This window comes from Limulus polyphemus, unplaced genomic scaffold, assembly GCF_000517525.1.
Source record: "Limulus polyphemus unplaced genomic scaffold, Limulus_polyphemus-2.1.2 Scaffold6910, whole genome shotgun sequence".
NCBI lineage: Eukaryota > Metazoa > Arthropoda > Merostomata > Xiphosura > Limulidae > Limulus > Limulus polyphemus.
In genome coordinates this window covers 1-15,741 of record NW_013672520.1, presented here as the reverse complement: position 1 = coordinate 15,741, position 15,741 = coordinate 1, and the positions used below count along the sequence as shown (strand labels likewise).

The 15,741-nt window shown below is 30.8% G+C and overlaps 1 protein-coding gene across 1 annotated transcript; it reads right to left on the bottom strand.

Moving 5' to 3' along the window:
* Nucleotides 1–1,092: 1,092 nt before the first annotated feature.
* LOC106474174 (tubulin-specific chaperone cofactor E-like protein) lies at nt 1,093–13,896 on the bottom strand. The gene is made up of 5 exons (XM_013934866.2): nt 13,626–13,896; nt 8,569–8,744; nt 6,313–6,655; nt 3,928–4,079; nt 1,093–2,867 (listed from the first exon to the last, which is right to left on the bottom strand). The coding sequence occupies exons 1-5, from the start codon at nt 13,890–13,892 to the stop codon at nt 2,549–2,551; spliced, it is 1,257 nt and encodes a 418-aa protein (XP_013790320.1). The 5' UTR covers nt 13,893–13,896; the 3' UTR covers nt 1,093–2,548.
* Between the last annotated feature and the right edge of the window lie 1,845 nt (nt 13,897–15,741).

Genomic DNA, 15,741 nt, shown 5'->3' with positions numbered 1-15,741 from the left:
CCAACGAATAGTGGGATTGACCGTCACATTATAACGCCCCCACGGCTGAAAGGGCGAGCATGTTTGGTATGACGGGGATTCGATTCCGCGACCCTCAGATTGCGAGTCGAGCGCCCTAACCACCTGGCCATGCCGGGCCTACTTCATGTAAAGAATTTTTGTGGTACAAAGCTACACCATGATATGTCGACTGCAAAATATCAAACTTCAGATATTAGCATTGTAAGTTTGAAAACTTACCCCAGAACCTACATGTAAAGGATGAAATGTGTAATAACTTCTGTCAGCTCATTTATGGATCCTTAAAGTGTATATATAAGTTCCATATAGTCTCACTGGTTATGAAACTAATGTTTAGTGTTTGCCCTATACTTTTTCCATTACTAGAAAATTATGTTCAACAAGGTTAAACTTTGCAAGCAATAAAAAAAAAAATTTTCCAAAAAACATGTTTATAGCTATGATTTACAGACACAGTACTTATATTTTTCTATAGTTGATGTCCATTTATGTATTTTATTTGCATGATTTTAGTTTTCTGTCAAAATTGTTTCGTCATTTTATAGTGTGTGCAGTTGTTTTCTTAATGCAAAGCTACCTGTCCACCACAGGGAATCAAACCCTGGAACTTAGCATTTTAAATCCATAAACTTACTGTTGACCCACCAAGGGACAAGTGTGGGTGTGATTTGTTTATTTAACAGCATAGGTTATATATATATATATTTATATATTTCAATTCTTCAATGCATAAATAAAATAATTTTCATAAACTCTACTTAAAGGCAACGTAAGGACGTCTCAGTAGTGACTTTATACGCATGGGGTTTACTTAGATTTAATAACAAATGCCATTAACTGACTTTCTTACAACACTTATTTTGTAGGTAGAGAGTAACTGATTAGTAGTGTGTAACTTGTAATAAGTCACAGAACATTATGTATTACCCTTAATATCTGCAACCAGCAGGAAAGAGCAACAATTACATGCCGTATGAGTATAATATTCCTTACTTATCCTATTTAAAAATCCTATTATATGAAAACAACAAAGGGTTGAAAACCCTTTACAAATTAATTTATACTTGACACATTTAATTTTTTTTTTTTGCCATAAAGCTATGGTGCTAGCCTTAAATCTGATATTAGTCCAGTGTTAGATTGTTTCTTACTTATTTATCTAACCTACTAAGCTGGGACTACTGTACCTTGAAATTTAGTGTTTGAACTTTTAACCGAGATCCAAAAAAAACCCAATCTGCTCATTCAAAAACAAAGGCCATAGTTATGTTCTCACACCTGAGAAGTAAGCTTCAATACTAGTATGAAATTTATCCTGTTGTGCCTTATTACCAACACATGATGCAGAACATCTATGTTTCATAGATACTGTTATTACCAGTAGAGGAGTCAGTAAGATGTTTACAGGCCAAATAAGCAAAACACAAACTAGCCAAAATGATTTGAGATACTGTGAACAAGTACAACAAACTAAGAAAAGTTTTTACATAAACTAACGCATAAAAGGGATAGCCGTAGTTTTTGAGAAAGGGGATTGAGCTTCTACTAAAGTTAGGACCGTTTTTTTTCTTGTATTTGTTTTAGTTTATCTTCATTTTTTAGTTTTTTTTTCTTTTTTATTTGTTCACGGTGTCCTAAAACTTTGGGGGTAGTTTTGTTTTGCTTATTTGTTGCGAACACACCAACATTCTGGTTTCATTTTCTTGTAATGTTTCCAACCACCATGTCTTTTTTTTTTTCTGTCCCAAGTTGCTTCAAAATTGTAGTCTTAATACTTTTAGTACAAAATTACCCATTATCTGGCATTAACTTATTGAAAATTACTTGGAAATTGAAATTACAGAGTATCATGCCAATGTTTAGTGAACAGCATTTTTGTCTGTCTGAAACATACTACACTATATTAAAGGTAAAATTATTAAGCCATATTAGAGCATTGCTTACCAGAACATAATGATGGGAAGTGAGCCACATTTTAGTAAGTATCACTTACCTCTTCTACAATTTAAATCATTCAATCACAATTTACCACATCAAGAATTTTCATATAATTCACTAACCTCTGTTTTATATTTGTTTTACTATATATATATCACTTGTTGCATCTAATTTAACATTGAAGATGTCACTACCCACATACAGTTAATCTTATTGTCAGTTGGCATGAAACGAGACATTTTTCTTAATGCTTACAAGCAAAACAGTAATAGGATACACATCAATTTTGAATATAATTAACTACTGTTTATCGAAAGTATCACTTTGTCCAGAATATATATGATTTCTCAAATTCTGGAAATTAAAAGAATTTTACTATTTCAGTGAGTTGTTTTCTGACAAAAAAAAAAAACATAGAAGATTAGCTAAATTTTTCAACCCTTCTTACACTGTTTAAAGTATGTAAAAATCATCAATTAACCCTGTGTATTTTATGTACAATTTTAAAATGTAAACGTTACATCTAAGTATACTAATTCATAATATTTTACTATATTTCTGACTCTAGTTAAATATGTGTACGAAACAACTACTTCTGATCAACCAAAAACTCGTCCCCATCTTGCACTTGGATAGAATACAGTTTCTTGCTGTTAAACTTCAGTTCCTCTGGTCCAAAGGCATGTGACATTTCTTTATCAATGTAGAACAGCCTGAGTTTCGAAGGCGACATGCTCAGTAGCTGGCCAATCTCAAACTTCAAGTCCTTTACTGTCTTCTCAACATGGATTTCTATAGTTTCTCGATGTTCCTGATAAACAATGTTCACTTTTACCTTCTTCTTAGGAGCTAGACTCACATTTACTAAAGGGTTCAGCTTTCCGTGCTTAGCTACCAGCTCGTAATATCTATAATAAAAAAAGTATAAAATAAGGGAGGTTCAACCATCTGAGTGACACACGTAACAAATATGAATGAAGATGGGGTGCTGAAGTTGGAGGTCCACGGTTGTAAAGACATTAGTTATATCAATCGTTAACTTTAATGATAAGTTTGGTTATTATATTGTCTAGACCGGTGTTTCCCAAATGCCAGTCCGTGGACTGGTACTGGTCCTTCACTTACGTTCTACCAGTCCACAACATGTCTTGGCTGTTGAAAGCACTGACACTTGATGACTAAAAGTCGCCTAAGTCTACATTTTTTTTTCTGTTTTCGAAATAAATGTTTTTGTAAATATCATATTATTTTACTTATGTAATTAATAGATATTTTACTTGGAATGTCGGTCCCTGAAAATGTTTTTGGAATTTTACTGGTCTAGACCTTGACAACAAACATACCCTCAAGTAACACTTTGCTTGTTTTGCTGGCTTTCGTTGCCACAGAGAGTCCAGACACATTTTAATTTGTAGATTACTAAAGGAAATAAATTAACATATTTTAAATATTTATTGTGTACCATTAAATGTTGGTTTTTCTTACTTGTTCAAATAGCACACAACTTTAGGTTTAAATACAACATGAAGGTGAAATGGCCTTAGCTTTGTCACATACTAAACAAATAACAATTTTCAGCTTATTATGGAATTTAGGCACTCACTTCTCTATATGGAAAATGTGCAAGTTTTGCATCTTTTCTTCTGGGTGGTGCCGGCATTACAAGTTGACAGAGAGCCAACCTACTTTGGCTAATTAACTAGAAATAATAATGGCAAAGAGCACAGTCATGAATGCAAGGCGGGGATCAACAGTAACTGTCATGATTTATTTTTCTTGTACATATTCCTAGAAATCGATTAAAAGGTACCTGAATTGGTTCACAAATTTAACTTATCTAAAATTAAAACAGCCAGTCAAAAAAAAAGAATGGTTTACTGTATCACGAGGGCTTTTTCATTCTGAACAGTTATATAATACCAAAAATGTTTTAAACAATGCATAAGTAAACATCACACACACTTATACCTTTTGGGCTTGTCATTTCTGTCCAAATAAAAACGGATGAATGCTCTTTCTGCATCTTCTCTTTCCTTCTCCGGAATTGGGCTTCCGTTTAATCTCTTGGCACAAGACAATCTAGCTATCAGGTGTTGTCTTCTTTCTTTCTCAGTGAATTCCTTTATGTTAAACAAAAAATGTCTAAAGGTCCCCTACCAGCAAAATAACCTTTGAGTTGAACTCTTTTATTGTAAGAATTATGGTTTTCTTCAACGTAAACCACATTTACTCTGCACAAATATTCTACAAATCACATACTTATTAAAAAATTTCTATTTTACTATTTCCTTCCTATTTAAATATCAGAAGCTGTAAAATATAACCTGTAACTGAAGTTGAAAATCAGCTATAAAAATGGCAAATCATCATCCACTTATTGAAAGAGGAGTCAGCAACAAAGTCTTAAGTGATGATAAATAGATATTAGATCACAAAAATGTTTCTTCAAATCTGAAAAATAACTAGAATTTGCCAAAGATAACCATTCTCAGTTGATGGATAGAAAAAATGCAGGATAAACTAAGGTAAAAAGTGGGGGTACTAATAAATAATGCATGTTTTCAGAGAAATATTGTAAGTTATATTGCAAGTGAAGGCAGATGATACATTTTTATCTTTTAATCTCCATGTATTAGAAGTTTATAAACTGGCCTACAACTATGATTCACATTTTTGAATAAACTAATGGCAGGCTCAAAAAATACCAAAAAAATCTAGATATAAAGTCAGAAAAGGGAATCAAGCATAAGTGAGTTACTGCAACAGTTATGGAGTGTAAACTGTCGTTTGTAGTTGGAATTTATTAACCTAGGCCTTATATAAGTTTTTAAAAACTCTTGTAAACCTCTATTTTCACTTTTCTTAAGTTACTTTTACACCATAAAAGTAGAAATGATGCTTTACATCACAAAAACAAAACTGTATTCAGTCATGCATTCACTTTGGTATAAAAACATTAGTGGACCTCTTTTTCTCTAAAACTAATCATTAATTACTGCTTTTAAGCAACTCTCTCTTTCATGACACACAAAACATACAATAAACCTTTCAACTGTAGCCAAATAAAACTTTGAGAGATCTTCTAGAATTACCAAGTACAGCTTGTATTGTAAAATACAATGTTTGGTCATCTTTATAAAGAATTACCTAATTAAAGAAATATGCTTTAATAATTATGTGTTATAAGTATCCAATATTGTCACTAACTTATATTCAATTCTTTTTTTTTTAAAGTTAATTTAATAAACAGTATCAATTATAATGTTTAATATATGCACATACATTTATATCTATTTTACACTTATGAAGATCATTTTGTACTGTTTGCTCGGCATATCGATTTACAACTAACCTAAATCTCATAAGAATTATTTGGGAGCATGTCCAAGAATATCAGTAACAGTGATGGTCTTCCACTGATGAATCAATGTATAATGTCTGTTCATGCATTTTAATAATGACCCTGCAACACTGTTCCATTATAAAAGGCAATGTTGCAAGGCAGCCATAATCAAAGTACATCACTCCTCCCTGAATGTTTTTCATAAGCCATCTAGTGTATGAGGATGACAGTTTCCCAGTGGATGTTCCAGGAGTCCATTTACACAGAAATCCATAGGTGCTGGGTCTGGCAACTTGATTGATGTGTCTTTGTATGGAATAGAATGAATAGCTTTTCATTCTTCAGCTGCTTGAGGTATGTAACAGTTAACTGAAAAGTATATCTTGGTGAATCTACAACCTGTTGGCTCTGTTTTAAGATTGAGATTCTTCTTGATTACACTGTGTACTGTTGCCTGGGGAACATGAATTAATTTTTGTGTTTGTGGATTCTCATAGATTGAAAGACACAGCACCTTGCTTACAATGGCTGGAGTATGACTTGTTGCAGGTCTATTTCTGGAGGGTTCTGGTGCCCCAAGTTGATCCATACTCCTTTATTTTCCAATGCCATGAAGTGCAAGGAATATTCCCATCTTGGATATTCTAAATCTTCAATATGGACACATATTTACTTTCTGAGTATCTGAATATTTTGTCAGAAAGGGCTCTTACATACCCTTCCCAAAAACTATCAATTTTAAGTAGCATCACTCAACCTACAAAATGCCAATGTCAAAATGTTATTCTATTACATGCAGTTCCACTTCAATTTTATGTTGACTTTGTTTGTCACATCACTTGCTGATTTGTATATTCAAAATCATTCTAATATAAAATATTCAACCTCTGTACTCCTAATTAAACCAGTATATAAAATTAGCTACATTATTTACCAAGTTACTATTTTGATAAATGTAGTTAGCTTACAATTTGATAACTGAATATGCATCTTTACACTCAGAAGTTTACCTCAAGTACTGGCAATCCCTGTAAACGGAAACTGTCTAGCTGTGGAAAGTTGTTGAGTCGATCGATATCTTCCCATTCTCTGAACTGCCCATTGTTCAGGTTAATGCTATGTAGCTTCCTGAAGTGATCTGACCAATGAAAAGAGTCAGGAACAGACTCTAATGAAGAGTCAGCCATGATAAGCTTTTCTAGGTTGGGAAAGCAAGTTGCTATGTGTTTTAGATGATCCCACGAGTCAATCGGATTACCACTGATATGAAACTGCTTGACACTTGGATAATCTTTGTCTGGGTCAAATCCAACACTGGCATAGTCATTAAGACTTAAGTAAAGCTCCTCAAGCCTAGTTAAATGCAATTACAAAAAAAAACATCATTAATAGAAAAGAAGTTTTTCTAAACTTTTCTGCAGTAGAATAGTCTATAACTTAGAATATCAGTGAGATTTCATATGATATTACTACTGTGAACACAATGTGGCTAAATCTTAAATAGCAACACACTGGCCTTATAATCAGACTTGAACAGAAGTGGTTTGAACTAAGATTACTTTAAAAAATATCTTAATAGAAATCTGGACACAATCAAAATTGATTAATACAAGTTTGCATAGGGACTACAACAGAACCCTTAGAAGATTGTAGAGGAAAAGAATACTGTACAGAATGACCATTCCTCTCATATAGAGTGAGAATTGTATATTTTAATATTAATAAAAATGCCTAAACAAGTTAATAGAATAGTTCATTGTGCCCAAAATACTAAAAAAGCAAAAAATTAAGTAAATCATAATTGAACAGCTCCAAGAATTCAAGAGGTTTTTAAAAGCTAATAATTTGTCCTAGATGATCTCTCACAAAGGAAGTACTACCTTTTTAAAAACATTTGGGTTGTGAAGACTTTTTAGTTGTAGTTTAACATGGGTAAATTTTGACGGAAAAAGCAAGAAACCTTACAAGTTTACCATGCTATTAAAAATAAGAAAACACAACAATGTTTCATTGTCTCTCTCACACATACACTAATAAGATTAAATAACCATCTGCGTGATTTTTTTGTCATTTGATGTTTGCACAAAAGTCTCATATGTTTAACTTCTCATAGTTGAATTAAAGAATTTATATAGGGTGATATATTTTACTATACAATAAGTTCAACAGAATACATGCATTACGTAATTTGAACATTTTGTTGTTCAGACCAGTACACACATTTTTACATAAATATATTAAGCTAACATTGAAATTTCACACACAGAAAAGGGAATAAAAGACAAAAAACGCAAATAAGTCTATAACTTTGTAAAATTTACAACACATCCTAGGGACAGATCCAGGTTTTGAGGTATGAAAGAAATAATACTTGCTGACTTGACTTCAGATTACTTTATGTTAAAAAGTACTTTGGAAAAAACCCGCACTAAAGGGTTTGTCAGAAATAAGTGCTGGATCCAAACCAGTACATATACACTTTTTAGAAGCTGGAAACATTTTACTATTCATACTTACCTAAAGAAAGGTGCCAGCTCCTAAAAACGTGAGACTCTCCTTATTATCACAACAAGTAGTGGCTGTTTTGTTGTGACAAAGCTGATTTGTTTTAGTTTTTTTTTATGAATGGTACCATACGTTTCAGTTAACCAAATATTCAATACAACTACTAAACAATGGAACATTTCCACTTCTGACAGAATCTACGAAGGTTATAGGGAAGGCACTTTTAAATGGTTTTAACTGAACTCTCTTTGAGCAGATCTTTTCAAACATCTAATCTACTTATTCCCAATATATTTACAACATAAACTTGTTACCCTTTCTTTACTATAATGTATAGAAGCATAATACTTTACAGATAAATCAGTTACATAATGACGGACTTTACAGTACTGCTAGCTGGCAGTTAACCACAACATTAAATTCAAATGTCAGTGATGCTAAATTTACAAAATAAAAATAGCACAATTAAGTTAATTAATAAAAAATGTTTTTATAAAATATATTATTATTATTTACATATGATAAAAATTTTCATAACACTAAACATCTCATCCCCTGATCACAACCATCTCAGAGTAATTTAATTCCCAAATCTTAAAATGCAGTTACAGAAACTATATTAGAGTATTAAAAAAGCAAAAAAAAATCTTTATGAGACACACTTATTGCTAGTGTTGTTGCTTACAATATAATAAACTTATTGAAAATACAGCCCACATTGTTTTGAAAAATATAACTACTAATGATTTTTAAAACCATACTTTGGTAAACATCTCAAAAAACTGTTGACCACATGCCAGGGAGCATAGGTATGGTTTAACACAAGACTGGTGATACAAAGGTCTGCTTCCATCTCCAATGGCTTAGCTTCTGACAAGTCATTGTGACTGAGATTTAGGAACCATAGCTTAGGCATGTGGGAAATAATTTTTTCAATCTGAAAAACAAAGTAGACAAATTTACATCTGATCAATTTTTCTTGCATTCATGAACAAAGAACTACTTTTTAAATTAAATTAAAGTAAAGGAATTGCTTTTAAAATGTTTTTACAAATACAAGGAAGTTTTGCAAAACATATTATTGTTTCTAATACTTAGATAATATAGGTTTATCAATGTACAACAATAAGGCTAGTGTAAGTTAAACAAACATACAATGGCTAAAATAAAAAATTCATAAAGGCATTCCTAGATATCAGCAACAGAGAAACATTGGGAAAAACAAGGACTGTTGATACATATAAATAAAAGAATGACACCATGCAAGTAATATACAGAACAAGCATACCACAATACCTATTAGAGTTTGTCATGAAAACAGGCCGTAAAGTGGAATACAGAAGGGGGGATAAAATTTCATGATATTCAAGATATAATATGTGAAAATTTTATAATAAACACTGAAGAATTCAAGATTTTACAAAAAACTACTTTTCATACAAAAATACAGCCTTGTAGCTTTAAAGCTGTGTAAATAGTGTTGATGGTTTACATCAACCACATTTTTGTGAAACTTATACATCACAATGTTTAGCATATAATTCCACAATTATTAATTGTGTCTTCACAAAATTTTAGTAAACACTACAAGTATATTGTACATCAAAAATCAGGATTTTTTAATAAAGTATTTCTATAAAAGATTTAACTGTGGAATCACTGAATCACCCTGACACAGAATCTGAGTAATCTGAGTGAAGGTGATTTTCATATTTCATTTACATAACGTCTAGAAACTTCTAAATGAATATAAAAAGTTTGTTTTCGGTAAAACTTTATATTTTACTCTAACACTAATTATAGAAAAAATGGCGATGTAGGGTAAAATGAAAACTTGAAATATACAAAATAAATATAAATTATCTTTTTTGTTCTTTCTAGAATGACTTAATATTGTACCGTACAATTATGCACTATTTAGTGTAATAGCCAAAGCTATTACTTTTAAAATCTCAGCATCATTTAGATTTAATGCTTTAGAAGTGCACTTATAGTACAGTGAAAATGATTTATCACAGCGGGGCAGCATTGTATAAACAAAAAATTGTGTTACCAGCAAACATGAATTACACAATCATCCCTTGCAATGTGCATATGTTCGAGTAATTTTTTTTCATTTAATATTTTTTATTTAACCTAGTAAATTTTTAATTATTACATTTCAGTTACTTTTATATTAATAAATAAAATACATATATAAAAAAACAAGAGATTTAATACTTATGTGTGGGCACTTGTACATTTTCAAGTTTATGCACTCAAAGTCTCAACAAAACTTAACCATATGTTTGATAGAATTGTTGGCAGTACAAAAAGTATGATTTATCTACTTCAAATATGCATTTTAAAACACAAAAAAATACAAGATGTCTTAAAACTAATCTTTAAATGAGTTAAAACAATTTCATTAGCAGGTTGAGGTTATCTCAACGAGAACAAACAATGAAATTGATGACTAGATTTCCACATTGACTTAAAATGTATCCTGAGGTCAGAAGGATTTCCAGAAAAAAAAACAATATCTTGGGATTTTCATTTCCAATAAAAAGTACATTTCTTCTGAAGAGTCATAGTCGAAAATGAAAACAAAACACAAAAAAACAAGAAAAATTTCTTTAAAACTTTTTTTTTTGGTCAAGCATATAAATCAAGATACTTGCACAAGGGTGGTTATGGCCCTTTTTTTTTCCATTTCTTGATACATGTTAATAATCTCACTATGGTCAAGCATATAAATCAAGATACTTGCACAAGGGTGGTTATGGTCCCTTTTTTTTTCCATTTCTTGATACATGTTAATAATCTCACTAAGTTCTGACATATCAAAAATTATTGAAGTTTGAATATTTGAAAGTATATTTCTATTTAAGAAACATGCCAATAAAAATTGCACTTGATTGAACTTTGGACATAATTTTGACTAACAACATGAAAAACATAATAATAAGGGAATTTAAGCAAAAATAATTATCTGACTAGAAAAATACCAACAGTTTACATGAACAGGATAGTGAAATAATATTCACTCAAAGAATTATCTTTAGATTCAAAAAATAGAGAAGCTTCGTCCTTGTTAAATGTTGTTATATCAAAAAGCCTAATGAACATGTAGACAAAAACATAACAGTAAGATAAGTTGAAATAATATTTCTTAACAGTAAAATTTAACAATGCACAACAGTATTTTTATATACAAAGCTAAAAAATTAATTTAAATGAACTGATATACATGTGATGTAATTTAAAAAATGGCCATGATAAAAGTATAGAAAAGGTCACAGAAAGAGAATATCATATGATCACAAGTTTACACTTAAACACAAAAACCAAAACGAAATGTTGCCCTTCATATCCATACAATAAAAATTTTAATAAATTAGGTCAACAGCACACACATTTATTACTAAAATAGGACTAATTGTCATAAAGAACATGTTTGAATCTAGGCTTCAATGTTTAGACTTATCACATGTTCCTCTAAGTTTCCCAACCGTTTTTGTGTCAAGTCATGAAAAATTGGTAACATAAAGTTCATTTTATTGGTATTTCATACAATACTTTTCATTGTAATATGTCCTTTTTTTTTAATGAAGTTGGTCTGTGATTTTGGAAAATAAAGTTAATATGAAGTTTCAGAAATAGATCTATACTTCAGTATAAACTGTTGTAAACCTGGTCACTTGGTAGTTGAACTCTCCAGGAAGAACATAATACCCATTGCATCAAGAGTGATAGATCTGTGTGTAAAAAGAATAAAAAAGTCATAGACACTTTGCAAAACGTCTCGGCAAACTATGGAAAACTTGGGAAAGTTTTCTGCTTTTGCAGTAGATACTTTGTTTATTAGAAATTTAAAACTAACATGGATATTGTAAACTAATTGTAGACTAATGAGGCTTCATTTAGAATACTGTGTGCAGGCTTAGTGTTACTACAATAAAGATATGAGCATCTTGAAAAGAAGGCATATTTATATAGGTTAGCTATTAGTGATACCTGGTTTCAAATTTAAAATGTTTCAGCTGGAAAGAAGCTTTAATGATTTGGACGTATTCATTCTAGATAATAGAAAATAGGTTCTTCAGTTGAATTGATTCTGGTGCATAAATTATCACGCTTGTGTGGTACTTATGTGTGGTTTATTTTGTTGGTGAAATGAAAAGGTTGAAAATAAAAAACTTACCTTTTCATGGCAACAAAAAAACATGACTTTTCCAGGATTCCTACAACTTTCAAACTAGTAGACCCTAATAAATCCATTCTTAAAACTCTACAAGATCTATTCACCAATACAGATAGAGGCTTCAGGATTTTGTTTTTCAATAATCAGACCCAAATCCTCCTTTTTTTTACCCTTATTTATGGTATTGTTACAGATGAAATAAGTACTTCCAATACCCAATGATTTTTTTTATGATGCCTAAAGCACATTCAAGCCCCGTTTCTGGTGAGCAGTTAAACGCTTGGGAAATACTCTATTACCAGGAAGAAATTAAACTGAAATTTCAAAAAATCAAAAATGACAGTAAAAAAAATGAGCTGAAACCTTGCCAATTTAAAAAGGCATGCAAACCTGCTGTTCAAGTATTGTAAGCTATTCATGACCTCTATGATCACTTTGTATGAAAACTAAAATATGACTCATGAATGTGAATTCACAAGAAAAAGATTTTCTTTTTTTCCCTATTGACAGAAAAAGGAAAACTTACATTTTAAACTACAGTTGCTAAGTGTAATTCTAGTATATTTTTCACAATAAATAGCTCTTTCCCACAAACTAAATTATTTTATATAGATCTTAAAACATTTTGTTAACTATGCATAGAATGCTATCCCTACTTACACAGAAATATTTCTAACAGAATTACCATTATACTATTCAACAAAAGTCCCCATTTTTTCTATATTTTGTTTAAAAAAAGAGTCAGACTTTGACTCATACTGCCCAATACAGTGCTGTCATTTTCAAAACTGAGTAAACCTAATACTAGAATGTCTTGCACTCATTTTATCACAGTGTTTGGCAGCTAAATAAAAGAACATATTTAAGTACTCAAAACAATATTTATATCAGTTTAGAATTATATATCTTGATGTAGTGATCAAACAAATGTATGGCTGAAACTTTTAATAATGCAACAAATTGATGTCTTTTGAATGATCATCAATATATAATGTAAAACTATTATAATCTTGTGCAATCCTGAATACAAGAACAGAATTAACATGAAGATTCAAATATCTGAAAACATACTAAGCTGTAACAATTATAAAAAAACAACTAACATTTGAGGCAACAACATTCAGTTCACCATACTAGAATGTGAAACTTTTATTAATGAGTGAATTTTGTAACAATTCATTTTGCTAAGGTGTATAAACAAAACTTTTTGTACCAAACAAACAGACCTCCAAAAATAAGTTTTTATAGGTTTTTCCACATACTTTCTTTGGCAAACAACTAATTGTCCAACATCAACCCTCATAAAATCAATATTATTGGAACAAAAATAGGTTTCTTAAGTTTTCTCAAAGAATATTTACCAAATCATCAGATTTTTGTTATAGCTTCTATTTAACCTTAGAGTGAAGAACTTTATCCTTTATCCAAAATCCTGTTTTAATCCAAATTGACTGGAAAATAAATACAGGTTTGACAGATCATATTCTCAAAACAATATGGCAACTTTCTATATATATATATATATATATATAAGCTTTAACAGATTTTATGGGTTCATTGGCAGCCCTTATCAAATCAACATTACAATGAATGCTAAAATATATGTCTTACCGTAGAAGTAGGAATTGTACTAACCTCTGAAGTGTCAGTGAACTCATTCTGTGCCAGGTCAAGTTCTTCAACATCTTTACAAAGATCTTCAATAACATGAGTTGATCCTGCACTATCTATATTACAATCATTAAGTGTTAAAATTTTGGGCAGGATTAATCTACCGCTTGGGCTGGCCCGACCGGGATAACTCCCGACGAGAAAAATTTCAAAACCAGGCCCACCAATTTCTTCTGAAATTTCTTCTCCATATTTTGTATAAAGCACATCAGTGAAGGAGCAACAAGACATTGCTGTTTTCCTGTCAGAAGAAAATTAATAAAAACATTTTATTATTACTGAAGTATTCTAAGTCCAAAAAATTTTTTTTTAAATGTGTTTTCTAACCCCACAACAAATAACCTCTAATCCAGTCATGTAGAACTCTTGTTTAATAAATTTTTTCACAGATAAAAATATGGGTGTCACATTTTTATGAGAATGATAACAGGCAAATGAGAATATTATTGCCTAGATGAGGCACTTTAATAGCATTAAACACCACATCATTTCATTACTCCAATGCTTCTCTATGATAATAAGAAAAAACTATTTCCAAATCTTTAACAGTTTTTCTGTAATATCAAATATACTCTCCAGACTAGCGTATATTTGCCTCGGCAGGCACTCAAATAGAACCAAATGCCACATCATATGTCTCTTCGCTACTCCAGTCCTAACTTACAATAACAAAGAGGAATTATATTGCAAAACTATTAAAAAATTTCTATAATACCAAAAACCAATCCACACTGATGTGTTTGTGCTTGTATGAACTATTCAGATGCTATTCAATTACTCCAATTCTCCCCTAGGTATATTGTCAAATTGCATATAACAACTTTTATGGTGTGAACTAAAATATTTTAATAAAGTGTATGGACTATTCAGATGCTATTCAATTACTCCAATTCTCCCCTAGGTATATTGTCAAATTGCATAAAACAACTTTTATGGTGTGAACTCGATTATTTTAGTAAAGTGTAAGTTTTATCAATTTTGTACGAATCATTTACAAATCAGTATTAGAGTAAGTTTTTCATACAAAACTCTTACAGGGCTATATTCTTTTATCTTTATTTATTTAACTTTATTGTTGATAAATGTGAGATAAGAACTATATAGTGAGGTTCTTCCTTCATAATCATCCAACTTTATTGTTGATAAATGTGAGATAAGGACTATATAGCGAGGTTCTTCCCTCATAATCATCCAACTTTATTGTTGATAAATGTGAGATAAGGATTATATAGCGAGGTTCTTCCCTCATAATCATCCAACTTTATTGTTGATAAATGAGAGATAAGGAATATATAGTGAGATTCTTCCCTTATAATCATCCAACTTTATTGTTGATAAAATGAGAGATAAAGACTATATAGTGAGGTTCTTCCCTTATAATCATCCAACTTTATTGTTGATAAATGTGAGATAAGGAATATATAGTGAGGTTCTTCCCTTATAATCATCCAACTTTATTGTTGATAAATGAGAGATAAGGACTATAGAGTGAGGTTCTTCCCTCATAATCATCCAACTTTATTGTTGAAAAAATGTGAGATAAGGACTATGTAGTGAGGTTCTTCTTTCGTAATCATCCAACCTTATTGTTGATAAATGTGAGATAATGACTATATAGCGAGGTTCTTCCCTCATAATCATCCAACTTTATTTTTGATAAATGAGAGATAAGGAATATATAGCGAGGTTCTTCCCTCATAATCATCCAACTTTATTGTTGAAAAAGTAAAAAAACAAGGACTATAATAGTGAGTTTCTTCGTAATCATCCAACTTTATTGTTGAAAAAGTAAAAAAACAAGGACTATAATAGTGAGTTTCTTCCTTCGTAATCATCCAACTTTATTGTTGAAAAAGTAAAAAATAAGGACTATATAGTGAGGGTCTTCCCTCATAATCATCCAACTTTATTGTTGATAAATGTGAGATAAGGACTATATAGTGAGGTTCTTCCCTCATAATCATCCAACTTTATTGTTGATAAATGTGAGATAAGGACTATGTAGTGAGGTTCTTCCCTTATAATCATACAACTTTATTGTTGATAAATGTGAGATAAGGACTATGTAGTGAGGTTCTTC

What these genes read in the sequence shown, in the direction of transcription:
- LOC106474174 (XM_013934866.2), bottom strand. Translation starts at nt 13,892, where the DNA reads ATGTCTTGTTGCTCCTTCACTGATGTGCTTTATACAAAATATGGAGAA. An exon ending in TTTTTGAGATGTTTACCAAA is followed by an intron (nt 6,656 to 8,568) that starts GTATGGTTTTAA and finishes GCATTTAACTAG; the next exon opens with GCTTGAGGAGCTTTACTTAA. An exon ending in AGAAATGACAAGCCCAAAAG is followed by an intron (nt 2,868 to 3,927) that starts GTATAAGTGTGT and finishes TTTTTATTATAG; the next exon opens with ATATTACGAGCTGGTAGCTA.